Source organism: Camarhynchus parvulus, unplaced genomic scaffold, assembly GCF_901933205.1.
Source record: "Camarhynchus parvulus unplaced genomic scaffold, STF_HiC, whole genome shotgun sequence".
NCBI classification, from domain to species: Eukaryota; Metazoa; Chordata; class Aves; order Passeriformes; family Thraupidae; genus Camarhynchus; species Camarhynchus parvulus.
Genome location: NW_022148237.1, coordinates 339,183 through 366,055, shown reverse-complemented (window position 1 = coordinate 366,055; position 26,873 = coordinate 339,183). Strand labels below are relative to the sequence as shown.

At 63.4% G+C, this 26,873-nt stretch overlaps 3 protein-coding genes across 3 annotated transcripts in view; 2 read left to right on the top strand and 1 right to left on the bottom strand.

The window, feature by feature from the left end:
- FAU (FAU ubiquitin like and ribosomal protein S30 fusion) overlaps nt 1–26,873 on the top strand; it is a 581,541-nt gene that overhangs the window by 415,793 nt on the left and 138,875 nt on the right. The window lies entirely within an intron of this gene.
- PC (pyruvate carboxylase) lies at nt 1,821–22,324 on the top strand. Its single transcript, XM_030969947.1, is given in 22 exon segments — nt 1,821–1,862; nt 3,801–3,927; nt 5,166–5,350; nt 6,010–6,175; nt 6,517–6,662; nt 7,383–7,500; nt 8,465–8,616; nt 9,641–9,759; nt 10,744–10,906; nt 12,399–12,464; nt 12,466–12,582; nt 13,503–13,647; nt 14,367–14,456; nt 15,098–15,319; nt 16,016–16,172; nt 16,779–17,019; nt 17,591–17,840; nt 18,290–18,534; nt 18,952–19,131; nt 19,559–19,807; nt 20,502–20,642; nt 21,324–22,324. Coding segments are annotated over 21 exon segments (3,528 nt in total). The 5' UTR covers nt 1,821–1,862; the 3' UTR covers nt 21,573–22,324.
- On the bottom strand, nt 23,170–26,607 carry OVOL1 (ovo like transcriptional repressor 1). The gene is given in 5 exon segments (XM_030969894.1): nt 23,170–23,382; nt 23,385–23,464; nt 24,467–24,731; nt 25,096–25,223; nt 26,508–26,607. Coding segments are annotated over 5 exon segments (786 nt in total).

Genomic DNA, 26,873 nt, shown 5'->3' with positions numbered 1-26,873 from the left:
AAAACCCCCAAAACCACCCAAGTTCCCTTTCCTGGGCATTTTTCCCCGTTTTCCTGAGAGACGTGGGGGCGGAGGTGTCACTGCCCATCAAAACCAACCTCCAAAAATCTTCTCCACCAACCAAATCCCCACTTCAAAGCCTCTTTGTCCCCTAAAATCCCCCTACAAAAACTTCTTTTCCCCTTTAAAATCCCCCTAAAAGCATCTTTCCAAACAACGGGCTCCTCCAAAAGCCTTCTCTCCTCCGTTTTACCCCGAAACTTCTTTAACCTCTCATTTTTGGCCCCCAAGCCTCTCAACCTCACACCCACCCCCAAAAGGCCTCAATCCCCCCCTCAAGTCCCTGCTCCCCCAAATCTGCTCCCCCAAGGCCTTTTCTGCCTCATTTTCCCCTCACGTTCTCCCCCTCCCATTTCTAACCCCCTCTAAAACACTTTTCACCTCACACCAAGCCCCCAAACGCCGCTTTCCCCCAAATCTCCGCCCCAAAGGCCTCCTGCCCCCCACAACCGCCCTCTTAAAGCCTTTCCCTCGCTATTTCTGCCCCTCCCAGCCGGTTTTTACCTCACACCCAACGCCCAGAGGCTCCTTCCCCTCACGCCCCCGCCGAGGCCTCACCTCCCTCACCCCGCATCAGGCCCCGCCCGGCCCTTACCGGAGCACGACATGGAACCGCCGACCAGGCCCCGCGTGGAGGAGGCGGAGGACGAGGTCACGGAGGTGGAAGAGGAGCTGGAGGAGACGAGCGAGGACTGCGCGGCGGGATCGGCCATGGCGGCGGCGGCGGAGCGCGGAGCGAGCCCGTCCGTGCGGGGCGGCGGCCGCGCCCCGACTGCGGGGGGGGCGGTGCCGGCGGGGGCGTGGCCGGCGCCAGAAAACCAATCAGAGCCCCGCACCTGCTGCAGGTGGGAGGAGCCGGCGCGTCTAAGCCAATCAGCAACTGGCAATGGCCGCGCACCGCCCTCCCGCCGCAGCTCGGCGCTGATGCGCATGCGCATAACGAAGGGGCCCCGCAGTTGCCATGGCAGCAGCAGGATAAGGAGAAGCTGCGCCTGCGCGCGGCTGGAGTGACGCGATGCACGACGGGAGTTGTAGTCCCGCACCAGGGAAAGGGGTTCTGAGGGGTTCCCGCGAGGGAGAAGCGTTTCGGGGGCTCTGCACCCCCGCGCTCCCGTCTCAGGATCTCCTATAGGGTGGATCCCCCTGTGGAATGTCCTCGTAAAAGCGGTGAGGAGCTCTTGGACGCTTCTTAGAGGGCGGGGGGAGAGGCCTGCACCCTGCTAAAGGGTCCTAAAGGCCCCAGTTCTTTTCCCTGTGTGGGGGGAGCGCAGAACCGCTCTCTGAGCGGGGGGAAGCGGCCGCAGAGCAGCCCGAGGGGCTGGGGGGGACCCCTGGGGGGGCGGCGGCCATAGAGAGCCCCCGGTGGCCCCGGGAGCGCCGCCACGGCCGGCAAGGGACGCCCTCTGCCGGGCGGGAGGACCGCCCGCTGCACTTCCGATAAGGGCGGGGCTACGGGAAATCACGTGAGATCACCCGCCCCCGCCCCTCCCCTTTGGCTCCGCCCCCGGCCGTCAGCGCCCGCGGAGCTGCCAATGGCAGCGGGAGGCTCGGCTGTGACGTCACGATACTCCGCCCCCTCATGCGAGGAGGGAGGGGGCGGAGCCTGGACGATGCGTGACATTTGATTGAGCCAATGGCGAGGCGAGGGCGGAAGCGACCGAGCCAATGAGGAGCCATGTTTGGATAAAGGGCGTGGTCTCCGCGGGGAGTGGGCGGGGCCGCTGGCTACCGGCCAATGGGGGGAGAGGGGGCGTGGCCAGCGGGGCCGCCGGGACGCGGGGGGAAGCGGCGGTCGCGGAGCGGTGAGTGAGCAACCACGTGACCTCCGGTATCGCCCGGCTGTCGCGACATGACCCCGGCGCGGAGGGCAGCGCTCGGGGGGAGCAGGAGCCGCCCCCCGCCCGGGGACCCGCGACCCCCGCGACCGCCCCCCCCAACCGCGCAGAGCGGAACTGGGGAGCCCCGGGGGGCCCGGACCCCCAATGGGACCCCGTGTGAGAACCACCGTAGGATCCCCTACAAAATCCCCCATGGGAGCCCCTATGGGGCCTGCGACCTCCTGTAGGTCCTCAGAGCCCCCATGGGGCCCGGGACCCCCTGTGGGACCCCTTTAGGATCCCTTAGAGAATCCTCCATAGGATCCCCTATGGGGCCTGCGACCTCCTGTAGCACCTCAGGGTCCCTATAGGGCCTGAGAGCCCCAAGGGACCCCCTGTGGGGTTTGGGACCCCCTATGGGATCCTTTATGGGACCCCCTATAAGGCCCAAGCCCCCCCGCCGTGACCCCCCTATAGGATCCCAACCCCCCCTGCAGAGCCCCATATGGACCCGGACCCCCAATGCTCCCAGGCTGCCCCATTTCCCCCATTTCCCCCATTTTCCCCCAATTTCCCCCAATTTCCCCCATTTCCCTTCCCCCATTTTGCCCCAATTTTCCCCCAATTTCCCCGTTCCCCCCGCTCTGTCCCAGTTTCCCCCTCGGTGGCGCCACCGCCGCCCCCGGGCCCGGTCGGACTTTGCCCCCCCCCCGGTCAATGATTCACCGGGGGGGGCTCGGGAGGGAGGGGAGGGGACGCCGGACAGACGGACAGACGGACAGGGGGACAGCGGGACAGAGAGGGGACAGCGAGAGGGGACGGGACGGTGACGGTACCGGCGCTGGGGGGGGCACGGGGGGGCTGGGGGGGGGGGAATTGTGCAAGGGGGGATTTTGGGGGGGGTTGTGCAAAATGGGGGGGGGTTGTGCAAAGAGGGGTGATTTGTGTGTGGGGGGGGGGACACTTGTGCAAAATGGGGAGGGGGAATTTTTGGGGAGGGGGGATTTTTGGGGAGGGTGTGCAAAGGGGAGGGGGATTTGTGCAAAGGGGAGGGGGATTTGTGCAAATGGGGGGGATTTGTGCAAATGGGGGTTTGTGCAAAGGGGGAGGGGGACGCTTGTGCAGAGAGGGGGGGATTGTGCAAAGCGGGGGTTTGTGCAAGGGGGGGATTTTTGGGGAGGGGGATTCGTGCAAAATGGGGAGGGGGATTTTTTGGGAGGGGATTTGTGCGAATTAGTGCGGGGGGGGTGCAAGAGGTGATTGTGCAAAGCTGGGGGAGGGGGGGTTGTGCAAGGGGGGGACAGGCCCGGGCAGGACCCTGAGTGTGCAAGGGGGGGAGTTGTGTAAAAATCCTGGGGGGTGGAGGGGGATTTGAGGGATATTTGGGGGATTTTTAGGGATTTTTGGGGATTTGAGGGATTTTTGGGGACATTTGGGGTTGGGATTTGGGGAGATTTTGGGAGGGATTTTTGGGGAGATTTTGAAGGAATTTTTGGGGGAATTTTGGGAATTTGGAGGGGATTTTGAGGGAAAATTTTGGAGGGAATTTGGAGGAATTTTTGGGGGAATTTTAGGGATTTTGGGGGGTGATTTGGAGGAATTTTTGGAGGGACTTTAGGGGGGATTCTGGAGGGATTTTGGGTGGAATTTGGAGGAATTTTTTGAGGGGATTTTGAGGGAATTTTTGGAGGGATTTTGGGGGGGATTTTGCGGGGAGACCCCCGTGCAAGGGGAGATCAAACCGGGGGAGAGGTCAAAGGTCACTGGGGCAGAGGGGAGTGGGGGAGGGGAGGGCCCGGGGGCTTTTTGACTCAAGGAGGGGTCAAAGGTCACTGGGGCAGAGGGGATTTGGGGGGGAGGGGGATTCTCCCCTGGAGGGGGTGTTGGGGTTGACGCCCCCCCAATTTCCCTTCCCTCCCCCAGATGTTCCAGCTGTGCCGCCCCCGCGGGGGCCGCGCCCTCCTGGGGCTGCGGCTGCTCCGGGGCCGCCCCCGAGCCGCCCGGCCCGTCAGCTACCGGCCCCTGCGCAAGGTGCTGGTGGCCAACAGGGGTGAGTGCCCTGGGACCCCCGAACCCCCCGTGTCCCCTGGGACCCCCCGAGACCCCCCCGTGTCCCCCCTGAGACCCCCTGAGACCCCTGTGTGTCCCCTGAGCCCCCAGTGTCCCTTCAATCCCCCCTGACCCCGTGTGGCCCCAGGTGAGGTTGCCAAGGCGCTGTCCCTGTGTCCCCAAGTGTCCCCAAGTGTCCCCAAGTGTCCCCAGGGTGTCCCCCAAGTGTCCCCAAGTGTCCCCAGGGTGTCCCCAGCATCCCCAAGGTGAAGTCACCATCCACGCGTCCTGAGCGTGCACAGAGCTGGGCATCCGCACGGTGGCCGTGTCCCCAGAGTGTCCCCAGAGTGTCCCCAGAGTGTCCCTGTGTCCCCAGAGTGTCCCCAGAGTGTCCCTGTGCCACGTCCCCAGTGTCCCTGTCCCCAGTGTCCCCAGGATGAAGTCACCATCCACGTGTCCTGGGCATGCACAGAGCTGAGGATCTGCATGGTGGCCGCGTCCCTGTCCCTGTGCCATGTCCCCGTGTCCCTGTCCCCAGAGTGTCCCCATGTCCCCATAGCCCTGTCCCCAATGTCCCCAATGTCCCCAATGTCCCCAATGTCCCCAGGTGAGATTGCCATCCGTGTGTTCCGGGCCTGCACGGAGCTGGGCATCTGCACCGTGTCCCTGTCCCTGTCCATGTCCCCAGGTGTCCCCATGTCCCCAATGTCCCCAGGGTGTCCCCATGTCCCCAGGGTGTCCCCATGTCCCCAATGTCCCCAGGGTGTCCCCAAGGGTGTCCCCATGTCCCCAGGGTGTCCCCATGTCCCCCATGTCCCCAGGGTGGTGCCCCAATGTCCCCAGTAGACGTGTCCCCAGGGTGTCCCTGTCCATGTCCCCAGGGTGTCCCCATGTCCCCAATGTCCCCAGGGTGTCCCCATGTCCCCAGGGTGTCCCCAATGTCCCCAGGGTGTCCCCAATGTCCCCAGGGTGTCCCCATGTCCCCAATGTCCCCAGGGTGTCCTCAATGTCCCCAGGGTGTCCCCAATGTCCCCAGGGTGTCCCCATGTCCCCAATGTCCCCAGGGTGTCCCCAATGTCCCCAGGGTGTCCCCATGTCCCCAGGGTGCCCCGCTGTCCCCCCATGTCCCCAGGGTGTCCCCGATGTCCCCAGGGTGTCCCCATGTCCCCCATGTCCCCAGGGTGTCCCCAATGTCCCCAGGGTGTCCCCAGGGTGTCCCCATGTCCCCAATGTCCCCAGGTGAGATTGCCATCCGCGTGTTCCGGGCCTGCACGGAGCTGGGCATCCGCACGGTGGCCGTGTACTCGGAGCAGGACACGGGGCAGATGCACCGGCAGAAGGCGGACGAGGCGTACCTGGTGGGGAGGGGGCTGCCCCCCGTGCAGGCCTACCTGCACATCCCCGACATCATCCGCGTGGCACAGGTACGGGGGGGACACCTGGGGACACAGGGGGACAGATGGGGACACGGGGGGACACACCTGGGGACAGCTGGGGACAGCTGCAGCACACCTGGGACACACCTGGAGACACTTCGGACAAACCTGACGACACCAGGGGACGCTTAGGACACAGCTGGGGGCACATGGGGACACCTGGGACACCTGGGGACACTGGGAGGGGATATTAGGGAGGGTGACACACCTGGGGACACACCTGGGGACACTTTGGACAAACCTGACGACACCAGGGGACGCTTAGGATACAGCTGGGGGCACATGGGGACACCTGGGGACACTGGGAGGGGATATTAGGGAGGGTGACACACCTGGGGACACACCTGGGGACACACCTGGGGGTGTCCCTTGACCCCACCAGGGGATGCTCTCACGATCTCCCCGTGTCCCTTTATTAAGGGGGGGGGGTCTGGGGACATTGGGGTGGCCCCGTGACCTCCCCAAACCCCCTGGGGGTGCCCTGGTGTCCCCAAAGCCCTCGTGGGTGCCCTGGTACCCCCGTGCCCCCCATTTCCCGGAGAACGAGGTGGGCGCCATCCCCCCCGGGTACGGGTTCCTGTCGGAGCCCTGCTGGCCCTGGGGGTGCCCTGGTGGTCCCAAAGCCCCCCTGACCCCCCCATTTCCAGGAGAACGAGGTGGACGCCATCCACCCCGGGTACGGGTTCCTGTCGGAGCGCGCCGATTTCGCCCAGGCCTGCCTGGACGCCGGCGTTCGCTTCGTGGGGCCGCGGCCCGAGGTGGTCAGGAAGATGGGGGACAAGGTGGAGGCTCGGGCCATCGCCATCGCCGCAGGTGCGGGGCTGGGGGGGCTCGGGGGGGGTGAAAAGGGGGTTTGGGGGGGCTAAAAGGAGATTTGGGGGGGATTGTGGGGAGTTAGAAAGGGATTTGGGGAGGTTAAAAGGGGATTGGGGGGGTTATGGGGAGTTTGGGGGGGATAAAGGAGTCTTGGGGCGCTTGAAAGGGGGTTTGGGGGTGTTCAAAGGGGATTTGGGGAGGGTTAAGGGGGGTTTGGGGGGGTTCAAGGGGGGTTGGGGGGGATATGGGGAGTTAGGAGGGAATTTTTGGGGTCTGCGGGGTATTTTGGGGGTTCCAAGGGGGATTTCGGGGTCTCTGAGCCCCCGTGCCCGCTGCAGGGGTGCCGGTGGTGCCGGGGACGCCGTCGCCGGTGTCGGCGCTGGCCGAGGCTCAGGAATTCGCCACCCGGGTCGGGTTCCCCGTGATCCTCAAAGCCGCCCACGGAGGCGGCGGCCGCGGCATGAGGGTGGTGCGGGCGCCCCAGGTACCGACCCCAGAGCCCCGGAGCCCAAATCCCCCGGAGCCCAAATCTCCTGGAGTTCCAATGCCCAGGAGCCCAAATCCCCCTGAACCCAAATCCCCAGAGCCCCAAATCCCCCAGAGCCCAAATCCCCCTGAACCCAAATTCCCAGAGCCCAAATCTCCTGGAGTTCCAATGCCCAGGAGCCCAAATCCCCCTGAACCCAAATCCCCAGAGCCCAAATCCCCTGGAGTTCCAGTGCCCAGGAGCCCAAATCCCCCAGGAACCCAAATCCCCAGAAACCCAAATCCTCTAGACCCCAAATCCCCCTGAACCCAAATCCCACAGGAGCCCAAACCCCCAGACCCCAAATTCCCTGGAGTTCTGGTGCCCAGGGACCCAAATCTCCCAGAGCCCTGATCCACAGGAACACAAATCACTCAAAATCCCAAATCCCCCAGACCCAAACCTCCCAGAGCCCCCATCCATGGGAACACAGATAACTCAAAATCCCAAATCCCCCAGGAATGCCAAATCCCCAGAGTCCCAAATCTCTGAGAAATGAAATTCCCCAGAAACGTCAAATCCCAGCAACCCCAAATCCCCAGAACCCCAAATTTGGAGTCCCTGGAATTTGTAGTCCCTGGAATTTGGGGTCCCTGAAATTTGGAGTCCCTGGAATTTGGGGTCCTTGGGTTTTGGGGGGTCCCTGGAATTTGGGGAGCCACTTTTGGGGTCCCGCAGGAGCTGGAGGAGAATTTCTCCCGCGCCACCTCGGAGGCTTTGGCCGCCTTTGGCAACGGGGACCTGTTCGTGGAGAAATTCATCGAGCGCCCGCGGCACATCGAGGTCCAGATCCTGGGTACGGCTGCTTTGGGGTCTTAGAGGCCGTTTTTGGGGTTCCCAAGTCCATTTTTGGGGTTCCCAGGTCCCTTTTCGGAGTTTCCAGGTCCCTTTTGGGGTCTGATAGGCCATTTTTGGGGTCAGTTGTTCCATTTTTGGGGTTCCCAGTTCCATTTTTGGGTTGTTCCATTTTTGAGGTTCCCAGTCCCATTTTTGGGGTCAGTTGTTCCATTTTTGGGGTTCCCAGTCCCATTTTTGGGGTTCCCATTTCCATTTTTGAGGTTCCCAGTCCCATTTTTGGGGTCAGTTGTTCCATTTTTGGGGTTCCCAGTCCCATTTTTGGGGTTCCCATTTCCATTTTTGAGGTTCCCAGGTCCATTTTTGGGGTTGGCAGGTCCATTTTTGGGGTTCCCACTTTTGGGGTGTTGTTCCATTTTGGGGTTCCCATTCTTTTGGGGTTGCCAGGTCCATTTTTGGGGTTCCCAGTCCCACTTTTGGGGTCAGTTGTTCCATTTTTGGGGTTCCCATTTCCATTTTTGGGGTTCCCAGGTCCATTTTTGGGGTCAGTTGTTCCATTTTTGAGGTTCCCAGTCCCACTTTTTGGGGGTTTCCATTTTGGGGTCCCAGTCCCATTTTGCGGGTCCAGTTTGGGGTTCCATTTTTGGGGTTCCCATCTGTCGTTGTCCATTTTTGGGGTTCCCAGTCCCATTTTGGGGTTCCCATTTCCATTTTTGAGGTTCCCAGGTCCATTTTTGGGGTTGCCAGGTCCATTTTTGGGGTTCCCAGGTCCATTTTTGGGGTCAGTTGTTCCATTTTTGGGGTTCCCATTTCCATTTTTGAGGTTCCCAGTCCCACTTTTGGGGTCAGTTGTTCCATTTTTGGGGTTCCCAGTCCCATTTTTGGGGTTCCCATTTCCATTTTTGAGGTTCCCAGTCCCACTTTTGGGGTCAGTTGTTCCATTTTTGGTGTCCCCGGCGCCCCAGGTGACTCCCACGGGAACGTGGTCCATCTCTACGAGCGCGACTGCTCCGTGCAGCGCCGGCACCAGAAGGTCGTGGAGATCGCCCCGGCAGCGCGGCTGCCCCCGGAGCTCCGGGCGCGCCTGGCCGACGACGGCGTGCGCCTGGCCCGGCAGGTGGCACCTGGGGACAGCCTGGGGACAGCGGGGACGGCCCTGGGGGAATGGGGGTGGGGTCCTGGGAGGACATTGGGGGGCTGAGGAGAACGTTGGGGGAGCCAGGTGGATGTTGGGGGAGCCAGGTGAACATTTGGGGTTCCCGGGAGAACATTGAGGGACCCAGGTGGACATTGAGTGACCAAGATGGACATTGAGTCACCAAGATGGACATTGAGGGACCCAGGTGGACATTGAGGGACCCAGGTGGACATTGAGGGACCAAGATGGACATTGGGGGGCCCAGGTGGACATTGAGGGAACCAAGATGGACATTGGGGGACCAAGATGGGCATTGAGGGAACCAAGATGGACATTGAGGGACCCAGGTGGACATTGAGGGACCAAGATGGACATTGAGTGACCAAGATGGACATTGAGGGACCCAAGTGGACATTGAGGGACCAAGATGGACATTGGGGGGCCCAGGTGGACATTGTGACCAAATGACTTGAGGACCAAGATGGACATTGAGGGACCCAGGTGGACATTGGGTAACCAAGATGGACATTGAGTGACCAAGATGGACATTGAGGGACACAGGTGGACATTGAGTGACCAAGATGGACATTGGGGGGCCCAGGTGTTGAGGGACCAAGATGGACATTGAGGGACCCAAGTAGACATTGAGTGACCAAGATGGACATTGAGGGACCCAAGTGGACATTGAGTGACCAAGATGGACATTTAGGGACCCAGGTGGACATTGAGGGAACCAAGATGGACATTGGGGGGCCCAGGTGGACGTTGAGTGACCAAGATGGACATTGAGGGACCCAAGTGGACATTGAGTGACCAAGATGGACATTGAGGGACACAGGTGGACATTGGGGGACCAGGAGAACATCGAGGAACCAGGACAACCTGAGAAGGCCCCCAGGAGGGCACTGGGGACCCTTGGGGACCCTGGGGGGCCCCAGGAGCTGGGGGGGGGGACCCCGGGAGCTGCAGCCCCGGCCCGCCCTGAGGCCTGTGGGGGTCCCAGGTGGGCTACGAGAACGCCGGCACCGTGGAGTTCCTGGTGGACCAGAGCGGGGACTATTACTTCATCGAGGTCAACTCGCGGCTGCAGGTGGAGCACACGGTCACCGAGGAGATCACCGAGTGAGCGGGGCCCCCAAACCCCGGGGGGACCCAAAAACGGCAGGGGAACCCCAAAAATGGTGGGGGAACCCAAAAACAGCGGGGGGGACACCAAAAAAATGGCAAAAAATGTGATCCCCCATTGTCCCCTGACCCCGTTGTGCCTGCTGTCCCCGTGTCCCCAGCATGGACCCGTCTACTTTATGTCCCCCTTTCCCCTTTCCCCCCCTTTTTTCTTTTTGCCCCCTACCCTTGTGCCCCTGTCCCCACCCAGCTGTCCCTTTCCCCATTGACCCAAACCCCCTAACCCAATTTCTCTCTCTTCTCTTAGCTGTACCCCCTGACCCACTGTCCCCCGTGTCCTGCGCTGTCCCCCCGTGTCCCCATACCCCCCTAACCCCAATGTCCCCCCGTGTCCCTGTGTCCCCCATTGTGCCCATGTCCCCTAAACCCACTGTCCCCCCGTGTCCCCTGACCCCGCTGTCCCCATTGTCCCCCTGTGTCCCCATACCCCTGTAACCCCACTGTCCCCGTGCCCTTGTCCCCTGCCCATGTCCCCTAAACCCACTGTCCCCCGTGTCCCCTGACCCCGCTGTCCCCATTGTCCCCTGTGTCCCCATACCCCCTAACCCCAATGTCCCCCCCGTGCCCCACCCTGCTGTCCCCATTGCCCCTGTGTCCCCATACCCCCTAACCCCATTCCCCCGTGTCCCTGTGTCCCCCATTGTGCCCATTCCCCTAAACCCACTCTCCCCCCCGTGTCCCCTGACCCCCACTTCCCCGTGTCCCATTTCCATACCCGTAACCCCAATGTCCCCCGTGTCCCCCCCATTGTCCCCATTGTGTCCCAACGTAACCCCACTGTCCCCCAATGTCCCCCAGTCCCCGTGTCCCCCATTGTCCCCATACCCGTAACCCCACTGTCCCCCCAATGTCCCCCCGCTGTCCCCGTGTCCCCCATTGTCCCCATACCCCCGTAACCCCACTGTCCCCCCGTGTCCCCAGCGTGGACCTGGTGCACGCGCAGCTCCAGGTGACCGCGGGGCGCTCGCTGCCCGAGCTGGGGCTGCAGCAGGAGCGGATCCGCGTCAACGGCTGCGCCATCCAGTGCCGGGTGACCACCGAGGACCCCGCGCGCGGCTTCCAGCCCGACACCGGCCGCATCGAGGTGGGGGGATCCCGGGACCCCCGGGGTGGGGACAAATGGGGCACCGGGATGGGGACAGTGCTGGGGTGGGGACAGTGCCAGGGTGGGGACAGTGCCGGGATGGGGACAGTGCCGGGGTGGGGACAGTGCCAGGATGGGGACAGTGCCGGGGTGGGGACAGGCCGATGGGGGCGGGATGGGGACAGTGCCAGGGTGGGGACAGTGCCAGGATGGGGACAGTGCCAGGGTGGGGACAGTGCTGGGATGGGGACAGTGCCAGGATGGGGACAGCACCGGGATGGGGACAGTGCCAGGATGGGGACAGTGCCGGGGTGAGGACAGTGCCGGGGTCGGGACAGTGCCAGGGTGAGGACAGCACCGGGGTGGGGACAGTGCCAGGATGGGGACAGTGCCGGGGTGAGGACAGCACCGGGGTGGGGACAGTGCCAGGATGGGGACAGTGCCAGGGTGAGGACAGCACCGGGGTGGGGACAGTGCCAGGATGGGGACAGTGCCAGGGTGGGGACAGTGCCAGGGTGAGGACAGCACCGGGGTGGGGACAGTGCCGGGATGGGGACAGTGCCAGGATGGGGACAGTGCCAGGGTGGGGACAGTGCCGGGATGGGGACAGTGCCAGGATGGGGACAGTGCCAGGATGGGGACAGTGCCAGGGTGGGGACAGTGCCGCGATGGGGACAGTGCCGTTTGGTTCCATGGTGTCTATAGGTTCTGGAGGCGTTTCCGTTGGATTTTGTGGTGTCTGTATGATTTTGGGGTGTTTCCATTCCATTTTTTGGTGTTTCCATTGGATTTGGGGGTGTTTCTATTGGATTTGGGGGTGTCTATAGGATTTGGGGGTGTTTCCATTGGATTTTGTGATATCTCTAGGATTTTGGGGTGTTCATAGGATTTGGGGGTATCTGTAGGGTCTGGGAGTGTTTCTATAGGATTTTGGGGTGTTTCCATGGGATTTTGGGGTGTTTCCATTCCATTTTTTGGTGTTTCCGTTGCATTTTGGGGTGTTTCCATTGCATTTTTTGGTGTTTCCATTGCATTTTTTGGTGTTTCCGTTGCATTTTGGGGTGTTTCCATGGGGTTTTGGGGCATTTCCATTGCATTTTTTGGTGTTTCCGTTGCATTTTGGGGTGTTTCCGTTGGACTTTGGGGCATTTCCATTCCATTTTTTGGTGTTTCCATGGGGTTTTGGGGTGTTTCCATGGGATTTTGGGGTGTTTCCATTGCATTTTGGGGTGTTTCCGTTGCATTTTTTGGTGTTTCCATTGCATTTTTTGGTGTTTCCATTGGATTTTGGGGTGTTTCCATGGGGTTTTGGGGCATTTCCATTGCATTTTTTGGTGTTTCCGTTGCATTTTGGGTGTTTCCATTGGATTTTTTGGTGTTTCCGTTGCATTTTGGGGCGTTTCCATTGCATTTTTTGGTGTTTCCGCTGCATTTTGGGGCGTTCCCGCTGCATTTTGGGGCGTTTCCATGGTGTTTTGGGTCCCTCCCGCAGGTGTTCCGCTCCGGGGAGGGGATGGGGATCCGCCTGGACGGCGTGGCGTTCTCCGGTGGCTCTTAATCTCCACCCCCATTACGATTCCCTGCTGGTCAAGGTGGTGGCGCACGGGCCGGACCAGCCCGCGGCCGCCGCCAAGATGAGCCGGGCGCTGGCCGAGTTCCGCATCCGGGGGGTCAAGGTGGGGCTGGGGGGGGCAAAATGGGGCTGGGGGGCCCGGGGGGGGGCAGGGGAGGGGGTTTGGGGGGTCTGGGGGGGTCTTTGGGGGGGGTGGGAGGTATTGGGGGGGTTTTTGGGGGGGTCCTTGGGGGTCACAAGGGGTTGGGGGGGGGCTGCTGCGACCCAGGAGGGATTTGGGGGTCTTGGGGGGGGGTCCTGTGTGACATGGGAAGGGTTTGGGGAGGGGTCTGGGGGTGGTGCATGGGAGGGTTTGGGGTGGGGGGGATTGGTGACCCCCCCCATGCCCTGCACTGGGATTTGGGGGGGGGTCTGGATGTTCCTCACGTGGATTTGAGGGGCTCCTGACGTCCCCTGCGTGTCACACAAACTGAGGGGCGTCCTGATGTCCCCCCACGTCCCCCGGGGGCTCTGACATCCCCTCCCTGCCCCCCCAGGACCCGGCAGGTTCTCCCCTACCCCAGGGGGTCTCTGTGAGCCCCCAGCCCATCCCGAGGGTCTCTGTGAGCCCCCAGCCCACCCCGGGGGTCTCTGTGATGCCCCCAGCCCACCCTGGGGGTCCCTGTGAGCCCCCAGCCCACCCCTGGGGGTCCCTGTGAGCCCCCAGCCCATCCCGAGGGTCTCTGTGAGCCCCCAGCCCACCCTGGGGGTCTGTGTGAGCCCCCAGCCCACCGGGGGTCTCTGTGAGCCCCCAGCCCACCCTGGGGGTCTGTGTGAGCCCCCAGCCCACCCCGGGGTCTCTGTGAGCCCCCAGCCCATCCTGGGGGTCTCTGGATGCCCCCAGCCCATCCCGGGGGTCTCTGTGAGCCCCCAGCCCGCCCCGGGGGTCTCTGTGAGCCCCCAGCCCATCCCTGGGGGTCCCTGTGAGCCCCCAGCCCGCCCCGGGGGTCTCCAGCCCCCCCCTGACCCCCTCTTTTCCCGCAGACCAACATCCCGTTCCTGCAGAACGTTCTGGCGCACCCGCAGTTCCTGTCGGGCGCCGCTGACACTCAGTTCATCGACGAGAACCCCGAGCTGTTCCACCTGCGGCCCGGGCAGAACCGCGCCCAGAAACTGCTGCACTACCTGGGTGGGCTGGGGGGGCAAATACACACCTGGGGGGCAAATACACACCTGGGGGGTAAATACACACCTGGGGGGTAAATACACACCTGGGGGTAAATACACACCTGGGGGGGTAAATACACACCTGGGGGTAAATATACACCTGGGGGTAAATACACACCTGGGGGGTAAATACACACCTGGGGGGTAAATACACACCTGGGGGGTAAATACACACCTGGGGAGGGTAAATACACACCTGGGGGGGGCAAATACACACCTGGGGGGGTAAATACACACCTGGGGGGGTAAATATACACCTGGGGGGTAAATATACACCTGGGGGGTAAATACACACCTGGGGGGTAAATACACACCTGGGGGGTAAATACACAGCTGGGGGGTAAATACACACCTGGGGGTAAATATACACCTGGGGGGTAAATACACACCTGGGGGGGGTAAATACACACCTGGGGGGTAAATACACACCTGGGGGTAAATACACACCTTGGGGGACAAATATACACCTGGGGAGGGCAAATACCCAGCTGGGAGGAACCCAGCCCAGGTGTGCCCAGGTGTGCCCAGGTGTGGGGTTTGTCCCCCCCAGGTGTGAGAAACCCCACAAATCCTCTCCTGTGGGGTTTTGGGGCAGCCTGGGAAGGGTCTGGGGGGGCTCTTGAGGGGGGTTTGGGGGGGTCCCCGGGGTTGTCACCCCCTGTGTCACACCTGTCCCCCCAGGTCACGTGATGGTGAACGGGCCCAGCACCCCCCTCCCCGTGAAGGCCAAGGCGGCGCTGGTGGAGCCCACCCCCCCCCCGGTGCCCATGGGTGAGTGGGGGGCACCGAGCGTCCCCAGTGTGTCCCCACAGTGTCCCCAGTGTGTCCCCAGAGTGTCCCCACAGTACCCCCACAGTGTCCCCAGTGTGTCCCCAATGTACCCCCAGTGTGTCCCCAGTGTGTCCCCAGAGTGTCCCCACAGTGTCCCCACAGTGTCCCATGCCCGATGTGCCCTGGGCATGTGCCACCCCCCCGACGTCTCCATTGCCACCCTCTGTCGCCCCCTCCGTGCCCTTGTACCCCCTTCACTGACCCCGTGCTCCCCTCTCTGACCCCTCGCTGCCCCCCGACCCCCCACACTGACCCCTGCCCCCCCACACTGACCCCTGACCCCATCCCTTCTCTGACCCCCCTCCCTGCCCCCTTTACTGCCCCCCGCCCCCGTTTACCGCCCCCCTTTGCTGCCCCACCCCCTCTAACCTCTGCCCCCCCACACTGAGCCCCGCCCCCTGCCCCTCTAACCTGCCCCCTTTACTGCCCCCCGCCCCCGTTTACCGCCCCCCTTTGCTGCCCCCTCCCCTCTAACCTCTTGCCCCCCTGCCCCCTTTACTGCCCCCTACCCCCCTTTACTGCCCCCCGCCCCGTTTCCCGCCCCCTCCCCTCTAACCTGTGCCCGTTTGGTGCCCGCTCAGGCGCGCCCCCTGCGGGGCTGCGGGCGGTGCTGCAGCGGGAGGGCCCCGGGGGCTTCGCGCGGGCGCTGCGGGGGCACCGGGGGCTGCTGCTCACCGACACCACGTTCCGCGACGCCCACCAGTCCCTGCTGGCCACGCGCGTCCGCACCCGCGACCTCGCCCGCACCGCGCCCTTCGTGTCGCACGCGCTGAGCCCGCTCTGCAGCATGGAGACGTGGGGAGGTGGGCGGGGCCACGGGGGGGGCGGGGGCCGGGGGAGGGGCCTGAGGGGGCGGGGCTGAGACACGCCCACCCTTCGTGTCCCACATGCTGAGCCCGCTCTGCAGCATGGAGACCTGGGGGGTGGGCGGGGCTAAGGAGGTGGGTGGGGCCTGAGGGGGCGGGGCCTGAGGGGGTGAGGCAGCAAGAGGAGGGGCTTAATTGGGTGAGTTAGCAAAGGGGAGGGGTCTAATAGGGTGTGGTCAAGAGGGGAGGGGTTTAATGGGGTGTGGCAGTGAGGGGAGGGGCCTCACAGGGTGTGGCAGCAAGGGGTGGGGCCAAACAGGGCATGACAGAGGGGGAGGGATCTCAGGAGGGTGGGGCGAGAGGGGAGGGGCATAAAAGGGTGTGGTTTAAAGGGGAGGGGCCTAGCAGGGAGGGGCTTAGAAAGGCGTGGCTAAAAGGGTGGGGCATTCATGGGAGGAGCTTCAGCAGGAGCACCTGGGGCTGAGAAGGAATGGAAAAGGGGTGGGACTTGAGTGGGTGGGGGTTTGGGTGTGGCTTTTGGGGCGGGGCTTTCCCTGTGGGTGGGGCTTGCACAGGAACAGGGGGGTGTGGCCAAGGGGCTAAGGGCAGGACTTGAATGAAGGGGCGTGGTGCTCACGTGGTGGGCGTGGCTCGCCCGCGAGGGGCGTGTCTGAGGGCGGGGCGTGTCCCCAGGCGCCACCTTCGACGTGGCCATGCGGTTCCTGCACGAGTGTCCCTGGGAGCGGCTGCGGGAGCTGCGGCGCCTGGTGCCCAACATCCCCTTCCAGATGCTGCTGCGCGGCGCCAACGCCGTGGGCTACACCAACTACCCCGACAACGTGGTGCACAGGTGAGCGGGGACACCCTGGGGACATGGGGACACCTTGGGGACATGGGGACACAACGCCGTGGGCTACACCAACTACCCCGACAACGTGGTGCACAGGTGAGCGGGGACACTGAGGGGACATGGAGGGGGCACCACAGGGACATGGGGACATGGGGACACAGTGGGACACAGGGGACATTGGGGGACATGGGGGAGGTGGAAGGACATGGGGGACAGGGGACATTGAGGACATGGGCACATGGGGACATTGGGGAACACGGGGGACATTGGGGACGTGGAGGGACATGGGGGACAGGGGACATTGAGGATATGGAGACATTGGGGGACATTGAGAGATGGGGAGACAGAGGACATTGGGGAGCATGGGGACATTGGGGACACAGAGAGACGAGGGACAAGGGACATTGGGGTACAAGGGGGGACGTGACAGCACGGGGGCCAGCAGACCACATGGGGACGCCGTGGACATGAAAAGGTGACGCTGAGGACACAACAACAACAACGCAGAACTGAACCCCTGAACACCCCCGAGTGACCAAAGCGACCCCAACCCCAAAACCTCCAACAAGGCCACCCCGAGGTGACCCCAACCCGTGGCGCCCCCAGGTTCTGCGAGGTGGCCGTGGCCAACGGCATGGACATTTTCCGCGTCTTTGACGCCCTCAACTACGTGCCCAACCTGCTGCTGGGCGTGGAGGCCGCGGGCAGCGCTGGCGCCGTGGTGGAGGCCGCGCTCTCCTACACCGGCGACGTGGCCGACCCCGCGCGCACCAAGTACAGCCTGGAGTACTACCTGGGGCTGGCCCGGGAGCTGGTGGCGGCGGGGACGCACGTGCTCTGCATCAAGGTGGGGTCTGGGGGGGTTTGGGGGGGATTTGGGGGGATTTGTGGGGGTTTTGAGGGGTTTTGGGGGGATTTGATTTGGGAGAGTTTGGGGGCAATGGGATGGGCTTGGTCTGGAGCTGGTGGCGGCGGGGATGCACGTGCTCTGCATCAGGGTGGGGTTTGGGGGGTCCTGGGGGGGTTTTGGGTTGTTTGGGGGTCCTGGAGGGGGGTTAGGGTGTTTGGGGGTCCTGGAGGGTGTTTTGGGGTGTTTTGGGGGAGTTTAGGGGTCCTGGGGTGGTTGGGAAATGGTTGGGTTTGGGGTAATGGGATGGGAGCTGGTGGCGGCGGGGACGCACGTGCTCTGCATCAAGGTGGGGTTTGGGGGGTCCTGGGGGGGTTTTGGGGGGGATTTGAGGGGTCCTGGGAGAATTTGGGGCAATTGGGAAAGGGATCCAGGGAATGGGAGAGAGGATCTGGGGGTGCTGGGGAGGATTTGGGGCTCCCCTGTTGTCCAAGGCTGGGCTGGGTGAGGGGTGGGACACTGAGGGTCCCCACGCCCCCCCGTGTGTGTGACCCCCGTGTCCCCTCCCCAGGACATGGCCGGGCTCCTGACCCCCGCGGCCGCCCGGCTGCTGGTGGGCGCCCTGCGGGAGCAGCACCCCGAGGTGCCCCTGCACGTGCACACCCACGACACGGCCGGCGCCGGCGTGGCCTCCATGCTGGCGGCCGCCCAGGCCGGCGCCGACGTGGTGGACGTGGCCGTGGACGCCATGTCCGGCATGACCTCCCAGCCCAGCATGGGCGCCGTGGTGGCCTGCGCGCGAGGGACGCCCCTGGACACAGGTGGGGACATGGCGGGGACAAGGAGGGGGAGAGGGGGAGTCCGGGGTGATGATGAGGGGTGGAGGGGCATGGAGGGTTTGGGGACAGTGAGGGTTTGGAGGTGCCACCAAGGGTTTGAGATGTCACCGAGGGTTTGGGGTGCCACCAAGGGCTGAAGGTGACAATGAGGATTGGAGGGACACGGAGGGTTTGGAGGTGTCACTAAGGGCTGAAGGGGACAATGAGGGTTTGAGATGTCACCAAGAGTTTGAGATGTCACCAAGGGTTTGGGGGGACACCGAGGGTTTGGAGGTGTCCCCAAGGGTTTGAGATGCCACCACAACCCTGGAGGTGCCACCACAGCCAGGAGTTCATCCCGGAATCCACCACGCCCCCACACCACACCCCCGTGGTGTGCCTGCCATGTCCCTGGGTGTCCCCAAATGTCCCCAGCTGTCCCTTGTCCCCAGGCATCGACCTGCAGCGCGTGTTCGAGTACAGCGAGTACTGGGAGGCGGCGCGGGGCCTCTACGCCGCCTTCGACTGCACGGCCACCATGAAGTCGGGCAACGCGGACGTGTACGAGAACGAGATCCCGGGCGGGCAGTACACCAACCTGCACTTCCAGGCCCACGCCATGGGGCTGGGACACAAGTTCAAGGAGGTCAAGAAGGCCTACACCGAGGCCAACAAGCTGCTCGGGGACCTCATCAAGGTGCTGGGGGGGCTGGGGGGGCTGGGGGGCGGGGTCTGCGTGGGGTGGGGTGGGGGTCTCCTTAGAATGGTGTCCGTGGGGTGGGGGATGTCCCCTGGGTGGTCTCCATGGGGTGGGGGTCTCCTTGGAATGGTGTCTGTGAGGTGGGTGGTCTCCAAGAGAAGGTGTCCCTGGGGTGGGGGGGGTCTCCCCTTGGGTGACCCCACCAGGAGTGGACAGTGAGATGACCCCAAGGTGACCCTGGTGGCCCTGAGCTGACCCATGAAATGACCCCTAAGATGACGCCAAAAGTTGACCCAGGAGGTTCCTCCCACCCAGCTCCTCCCACACTGACCCGTGGGTTAACCCAAGAGTGGCCGATGAGATGTCCACCCGAGGTGACCCCGAGGTGACCCCGGTGACCCTGGCACCCCTCAGGTGACGCCCACGTCGAAGGTGGTGGGGGACCTGGCGCAGTTCATGGTGCAGAACGGGCTGTCCCGCGAGGAGGTGGAGGCGCGGGCGGACGAGCTCTCCTTCCCCATGAGCGTGGTGGAGTTCCTGCAGGGGCACATCGGGGTCCCCCCGGGCGGCTTCCCCGAGCCCTTCCGCTCCAAGGTGCGTCCCGATGGCACTGGGAGGCACTGGGAGGCACTGGGAGGACTGGAGGCTGTTGCCATGGCAACAGGATGCTGCGGTCCTTGCTGCCATCTCCATCACTGGTTGCCATGGCACCCACCCCATTGCCATGTCCCTGTCCCCTGACCCCTGTCCCATTTGCATGGTGTCCTCACCCCGTTCCCATGATGTCCCCTGTCCCACGCCGCCCCCACCAACCCACCCCCCCGTTTGTTTGTCCCCCCCCGTGCTAAAGGTCCCCTGCCCCATGCCCCCCACCCCATCACCCCACCAACCCCCCATTTGTGTTCCCCCCCGGGTTCTGAAGGTCTCCTGTCCCTTGTCCCCTGTCCCCCACCCCATTCCCATGCTGTCCCGTGTCCCCTGTCCCACGTCACCCCCCCAACCCCCGTTTTTTGCCCCCCAGGTTCTCAAGGACCTCCCGCGGGTCGAGGGGCGCCCGCGGGCGTCGCTGCCCCCCCTGGACTTCGAGGCGCTGGGCCGGGAGCTGGGGGCGCGGCACGGGGCCCCCCCCAGCCCCGAGGAGCTGCTCTCGGCCGCGCTCTACCCCAAGGTCTACGACGAGTTCCACTCCTTCCGCAGCACCTTCGGGCCCGTGGCCTGCCTCGGCACCCGCCTCTTCCTCGAGGGGCCCGCCATCGCCGAGGAGTTCGAGGCGAGTGCTGGGGAGGGACTGGGGGGGACTGGGAGGGGATTGGGGGGCACTGGGAGGGACTGGGATGGACTGGGCTGGACTGGGAGGGACTGGGATGGACTGGGCTGGACTGGGAGGGACTGGGAGGGACTGGGAGAGGAATTGGAACTTGCACGCCTGGAACTCCTTGCCCTGCCCTTGAGCCCCTTACACACCAGTTACACACCAGTTACACACCAGTTACACACCAGTTACACCTGATTTACACCCACTTTGCGGAGAGGTAGAGCTTGAGCCTGGAACTCCCTGCACATCCCCAAGAGGCGTTACACACCAGTTACACACCAGTTACACACCAGTTACACACCAGTTACACCTGATTTACACCCACTTTGCTCGCAGGTAGAGCTGGAGCACGGGAAGACCCTGCACATCGCAAGGACACCCCTGCACACACTTACACACCCGTTTGCACCTTGTTTGCATTTACTCCCATTATTTACTCTGACGCTTACTCCTAGGTGGAGCTGGAGCAGGGTAAAACCCTGCACATCAAGGCCCTTACACAGCAGTTACACACCCTGGAGGTGGAGCCGCGGCCACGATTTACTCCCAGCCTTTACCCTGATTTACTCTGCCTTAGGTGAAGCTGGAGCGGGGGAAGACGCTGCACACCAAGGCCCTTACACCTGATTTACTCTGCCTTTACTCACAGGTGGAGCTGGAGCGCGGCAAGACGCTGCACATCAAGGCGCTGGCGCTCGGGGACCTGAACGCGGCCGGGCAGCGCGAGGTTTTCTTCGAGCTCAACGGGCAGCTGAGATCCATCCTGGTGCGGGACACGCAGGCGCTCAAGGTGGGCTGGGGCCGATTTTGGGGGATTTTGGGGGGATTTGTGGCGGTTTGGGGGGGCTTCGGGGGAATTTGGGGGGATTTGAGAGGAGTTGGGGGGGATTTGGGGGTGTTTGGGGGAGTTTGAGGGGGATTTAGGGGGAATTCAGTGGGATTTTAGGGGGATTTGGGGGAATTTGGGAAGAATTAGGGGGGATCTGGGGGAATTCAGGGGGATTCAGGAGGATTTGAGGGGATTTGGGAGGAATCTGGGGGGATGTGGGGGAGTTTGGGAGGGATTTCGGGGGATTTGGGAGGCATCTGGTGTTTGAGGTGATTTTGGGATTTTGGGGGGTTTGAGGGGTGATGGGGGGGGGGGATCTTTTGGGGTTTGATGGGCAACCAAACTCCAACCTGGAGCAAGGAACTTTTGGGGAGGTCTGAGGTGACTTTTGAGGGGGATCGAGGGGATTTTGGGGGTTCGAGGGGATTTGGGGGGTTCGAGATGATTTTGGGGGTGTCTGAGGGGAATTTCGGGGGGATCCGTATTTTGGGGGGCGTTCTGGGGGGCTCTGAGCACCTTGAGGGGGCTCTGAGGGGTCCCAGGGGTGGCTCTGGGGGGACCCCTGGAGGTTCTGCCCGGGGTGAGGGGCCCTGGGGTGGCTTTGGGGGGACACCGCGGTGACCCCGGACCCCCCCCCCCCAGGAGATGCACGTGCACCCCAAGGCCGCGAAAGGCGCCAAGGGCCAGGTGGGGGCCCCGATGCCGGGCGAGGTGGTCGAGGTGCGGGTCAAGGAGGGGACGACGGTGGCCAAGGGGGACCCGCTGTGCGTCCTGAGCGCCATGAAGATGGAGACAGTGGTGACGGCGCCCGTGGGGGGCAAGGTCACCAAGGTCCACGTGCGCCCCGGGCTCAGCCTGGAGGGCGAGGACCTCATCGCCGTCATCGAGTAGATTTCGGGGGGGGTTCCCCCCCCCCAAAAAAAAAACCCCCGAGTGACCCCAAAACCTCCCTGGAAACGACCTCGCCAAAAATGGAGCGTGGCCCCTTTAAGAGCCCCCTCCCCGTGGGCGGCGCCCCCTGGCGGGCGCCGGGCGCTACAACAAGGCCTTAATTAGGGGGGGGCGTGTCTTAATTAGGGGGGGGCCACGTCTTAATTAGGAGGTGCCCCGTGAAGGGGAGGTCCCGCTTTGGGGGAACGCCTCATTTTTTTGGGGGAGGGGGGGTAACCCTAATTTGGGGGAGGGGGTCCCTTTTTTAGGGTGGTACGATCCATTTGGGGGGGGACACACACCCAATAATTGGGGCGCCCCCCCCACCCATTTTTTTTGGGCATTTCACCCCAAATTTGGGGGCTGAGACTTCTTGGGGGAGGCGGGGCAGAGTTTTGAGGGGGGGTCACCCCCTTTTTGTGGGGAGGAGTTTAATTTCCCCCAATTTTGAGTCCCCGCCCCCCCCCATTTTGAGCCGCCCTCCCCCCCCTTTTTTTTGGGGGGTCTCCCCCCATTTTTTGGGGTCCCCTCCCCCCATCCCTGCCAAGCTGCCTTAGGGGGATCTGGACGATTTTTGGGGGTGGGGGGAGGGGTCGGGTGGGTGTGGCCGCCCCTTCCCCATCCCCCCCATCCCCCCCATCGCTTTTGCCAAACGCCCCCGGGGGTGGGGGAGGGGAAGGGGCGGAGCCTGTGACCAAAGGGCGGGAATTGAACTGGACTTTGGGGGGGGGAGGGGCGGCCCCCCGCGGAACTGGAGAGGGCGGGGCCGCCCCTCCCCCACCGCCCCACCCCCCCACCCCCGATTTTGGGGGTTTCGGGCAATAAAAACTGGACTAACGGCACCTGTGGTGTGGGGGAGGGGCTGCCGAGACCCCCAGGGGACATCCCCCCAGGGTGGGGGCGTGGCCTGAGCCAAAGGGGGCGTGGCCATTGAGCACAGAGCGGCTTTAATTCCCAAAGGGGGCAAAGTGGGCGTGGCTTTTATGCCAAATGGGCGTGGCTTCAACCCCAAATGTCTCCCAGGTGACCCCAAAAGGGGCGTGTCCCAACACAATGGGCGTGGCCACCATTCCCTGCTGGGCGTGGCCTCTGTTTCTTCCCCCAAGCCAAAATTGGGCGTGTCCCTGCCTAAGTGGGCGTGTCCCTACCCTAAACGGGTGTGTGCCCAGGTGGGTGTGTCCCTTATCTAAATGGGTGTGTCCCTGCCCAAAATGGGCGTGTCCCTCCCCTAACTGGTTGTGTCCCTAAGTGGGCGTGTTCCTCCCTAAATGGGTGTGACCCCGGGTGGGTGTGTCCCTTATCTAACTGGGCGTGTCCCTCCCCTAACTGGGCGTGTCCCTAGATGGGCGTGTCCCTCCCACACTGGGCGTGTCTGTCCCTAATGGGGTGTGTCCCTCCCCTAACCTCAAAATGGGCGTGTCCCTAATGGGGCGTGTCCCTCCCCTAAATGGGCGTGTCCCTCCCTCAGTGGGCGTGTCCCTCCCCAACCGGGCGTGGCCCCACCCCCTTTATGAGTCCCCTGCAGGGGCGGAGCCGCTCGGGGCGTGGCCGCACCGCCCTAGGGGGGCGGGGCCGCGCGGGGCGGGGCCGGGCGTGGCGCGGGCGTGGCCGCGGCCTTGCGGGCCAGCTTGGCCAGCAGGGGGCTGTGCGGGTGGCGCTGCCGCAGGTGCGCCAGGTGCGCGTCCTGGCTGTCGGCCGTGCCGCCGCACTCCTCGCACACGTAGAGCTTGGCCCGGCGCTCCTTGTAGCCGTAGCGCTGCGCCACGCCGTGTGGATCTTGCGCAGGTGCGACTCCAGCGAGCAGCGCTGCGTGAAGGCCTTGTCACACAGGGAGCACTTGTAGGGACGGACACCTGGACAGGGACAGAGGGACAGAGGACACATGGCATTGTCACACAGGGAGCACTTGTAGGGACGGACACCTGGAGAGGGGACAGGAAGGGACACATGGCATTGTCACACAGGGCGCAACTTGTTCGAGCGCCGGACACCTAGAGGGGGACAGAGGGACATTGGGGACACATGGCAATTGTCACACAGGGGCGCACTTGCCCAGGGGCCGGACACCTGGACCGGGACAGAGGGACATTGGGGACACATGGCATTGTCACACAGGGAGCACTTGTAGGGACCCGCAACGAGTAGGCGGAGCGGGGGCCGGGCTGGTTGCTGTCACTGTTGTCCCTCTCCCTGTCCCCACCCCAATCCTATTCCAATCTCATTCCCAGCCGTTCCCACCCATTCCAATCCCGTCCCAATCCCATCCCAATCCCGTCCCAATCCCGTCCCAATCCCATTCCAATCCCGTCCCAATCCCATCCCAATCCCGTTCCAATCCCATCCCAATCCCATCCCAATCCCGTTCCAATCCCGTTCCAATCCCGTCCCAATCCCATCCCAATCCCGTTCCAATCCCGTCCCAATCCCGTTCCAATCCCGTTCCAATCCCGTCCCAATCCCATCCCAATCCCGTCCCCAATCCCGTTCCAATCCGTCCCAATCCGTTCCAATCCGTCCCAATCCCATTCCAATCCCGTCCCAATCCCGTCCCAATCCCATCCCAATCCTGTTCCAATCCCATTCCAATCCCGTCCCAATCCCGTTCCAATCCCATTCCAATCCCGTCCCAATCCCGTCCCAATCCCAATCCCGTTCCAATCCCATTCCAATCCCGTTCCAATCCCAATCCCGTCCCAATCCCAATCCCGCCCCAATCCCGTCCCAATCCCGTCCCAATCCCGTTCCAATCCCGTCCCAATCCCAATCCTCCAATCCGTCCCAATCCCGTCCCAATCCGTTCCCAACCCGTTCCCACCCGTTCCCTCCCGTTCCCCCCGTTCCCGTGCCGCTCTCACCGGTGTGGGTGCGCACGTGGCGCTTGAGGTCGAAGGTGTCGTTGAAGCCCTTGCCGCAGTAGGGGCAGCGGTGCCGCTTCACCTCGCTGTGGCACTTGAGGTGCCGGTTCAGCATGCGCTGGAAGCCGAAGCTCTTGTGGCACACGGGGCACGAGAAGAGCTCGGAGCCCCCCGGGACCCCCCCGGCCACCGGGACCCCCACGGGGACCCCCCCGGCCAGGGGCAGCCCCGGGGGGAGGGGGGCGCCCAAAGGGCCGGAGGGGACCTGCGGAGAGAGGGGAGGAAGGGGTTAAATGGGGGGGGGGCTCCTCCCTTGGGACCCCCCAGCTATGGGGAGACCCCGAATTTGGGAACCCCCCCAAAAAGCCGTGCCCCCCTTGGGGACCTCTGGTTTTGGGGACCCCCAGCCCACCTTGGTGACCCCCCCCGGCTTTTGGGGACCCCCCCGCCGCAAATTGGGGACCCCCAGTTTTGGAGACCCCCCCCAGTTTGGGCACCCCCAATTTTGGGGACCCTCCCAGTTTTTGGACGCCAAATTTTGGAGACACCCCCAATTTGGGCCCCCCCCAGTTCACTTTTCTCCCTCCCCACCCTTTCAGGACCCCCCCAAATTTGGGGTCCCCCCTTACCTTTCCCTTGGGGTGCAGGAAGGGGCCGGGGGGGGCGCGGGGGGGCAGCGTCATGTCCAGGGGGGACACGGGGGCCTCGCCCACGGCCGGCTCGGGGTCCCTGCGCAGGGGGCAGCCCCCCAAACAGACTGGGGGGGGGGCACGGCTTCAGGGGGGGGGGTCCTGCACCCCCAAACCCCCTCCCCAAAACGGGATCCCTCCAAAAAAAACCCCCCCAAAAAATCACCCCAAATGTGACCCCCCCCCCAAAACGGGATCCCTCCAAAACCCCACCCCAAAATCACCCCAAATGTGACCCCCCTCCCCAAACGAACAATGGGGACACCCCAAACCTGACCCGACCCCCCCCCCAAAACGGGATCCCTCCAAAAACCCCAAAAATCACCCCAAATGTGACCCCCCCAAATCCGACCCCCACAATGGGGACACCCCAAACGTGCCCCCCCCCCACCCCCCCATTACAGGAGGAGGATTTGGGGGGGCCCCTCCCCCGCTCCCCTCCCCCGCCCTTCTGGGGTTCCCCCGACCGGTCGGACGGCTCCAGCCGCGACACCCCAAATTACAGCCCCGAATTACGCCCCAAATTAGGGGTTTCCGGCGGGTGGCGCCCGCGTGGGCCCCGGGGGGGGGACGCCACCCCCGCCCCCCCCGGGGGGACACGGGCGACACCCAAAAATTCCCTCCCCCACCCAAGCGGGCAGCCCAAAACCCCCTAAAATTGCCCCAAAATCCTCCCCGAACCCTCCCGGGTGCCCAAAGCCCCACCCCAAAAAGGGTCCAGGGGGTCCGGGCACCCCAAAATCCTCCCCAAGCCCCCCGTCCCCCGTCCCAGAGTTTGGGTGGGATTTGGGGGCTGAACCCCAAATTTGTCACTAAGGGGCGCCCTGGAGGGGAAGGAGGTCACCCCAAAACTTCCAAAACCGGGGTCCCCAAAATTCCTGAATTCTTTGGTCCTCCCAAAACATCCGGGACCCCCAAACTCTGGGATCCCCCAAACCCTGAGGCTTCTCCCTCAAATTCTGGATTCCCTTAAACACCCGTGACCCCCAAATTCCTGACACAGCCCCCCAGACTTCAGGGGCTCCCCCGGCACCTGAATCCCCACAAACACCTGAGTCACCCCCAAATTCCTCCACCCCCAAATTCCTGAATCCTCCCAATTCCTGAATCCCCCCAATTCCTGAGTCACCCCCAAATTCCTGAGCCCCCCAATTCCTGAGTTCCCCTAAATTCCTGAGTTTTCCTGGACACCCAGGCTCCCCTAAATCCCCGAATCCCCCCAAATCCCCCAAATCCCATCTCCCAATGGATCCTCCCTCCCCCCAAAATCCCTGTGCCCCCCAAATCCCATCTCCCAATGGATCCCCGTGCCCCCCCAGCTCCCCGTGCCCCCCCAGATGTCCCCCCCATACTGGGCACGTAGATCTCGGCCCGCTGCTCGTCCGGGAGCTCGCTCCAGTTGCGCTTGGCCGTGGCCACCACCGGCTTCTTCACCAGGAACGCGCGCGGCATGGCCGGGGCTGGACCCGACGATGGATCCGGTGGCTGGGATCAGATTCTGATGGATCGATGATCTGTGTTCAATGGGTTCTGATGGATGATTGACATATATTGATCCAGGGGGGACCTTCGTGGGATTGACCAGTGGGTTCTGATGGATCCTGATTGATCACGACTGATCCCTGACCCCGACCAATGGATCCCAATGGATTCTGATTGATCCCGATGAATCCCGATGGATTCTGATTGATCCCAGTGGGTTCTGATGGATCCCGATG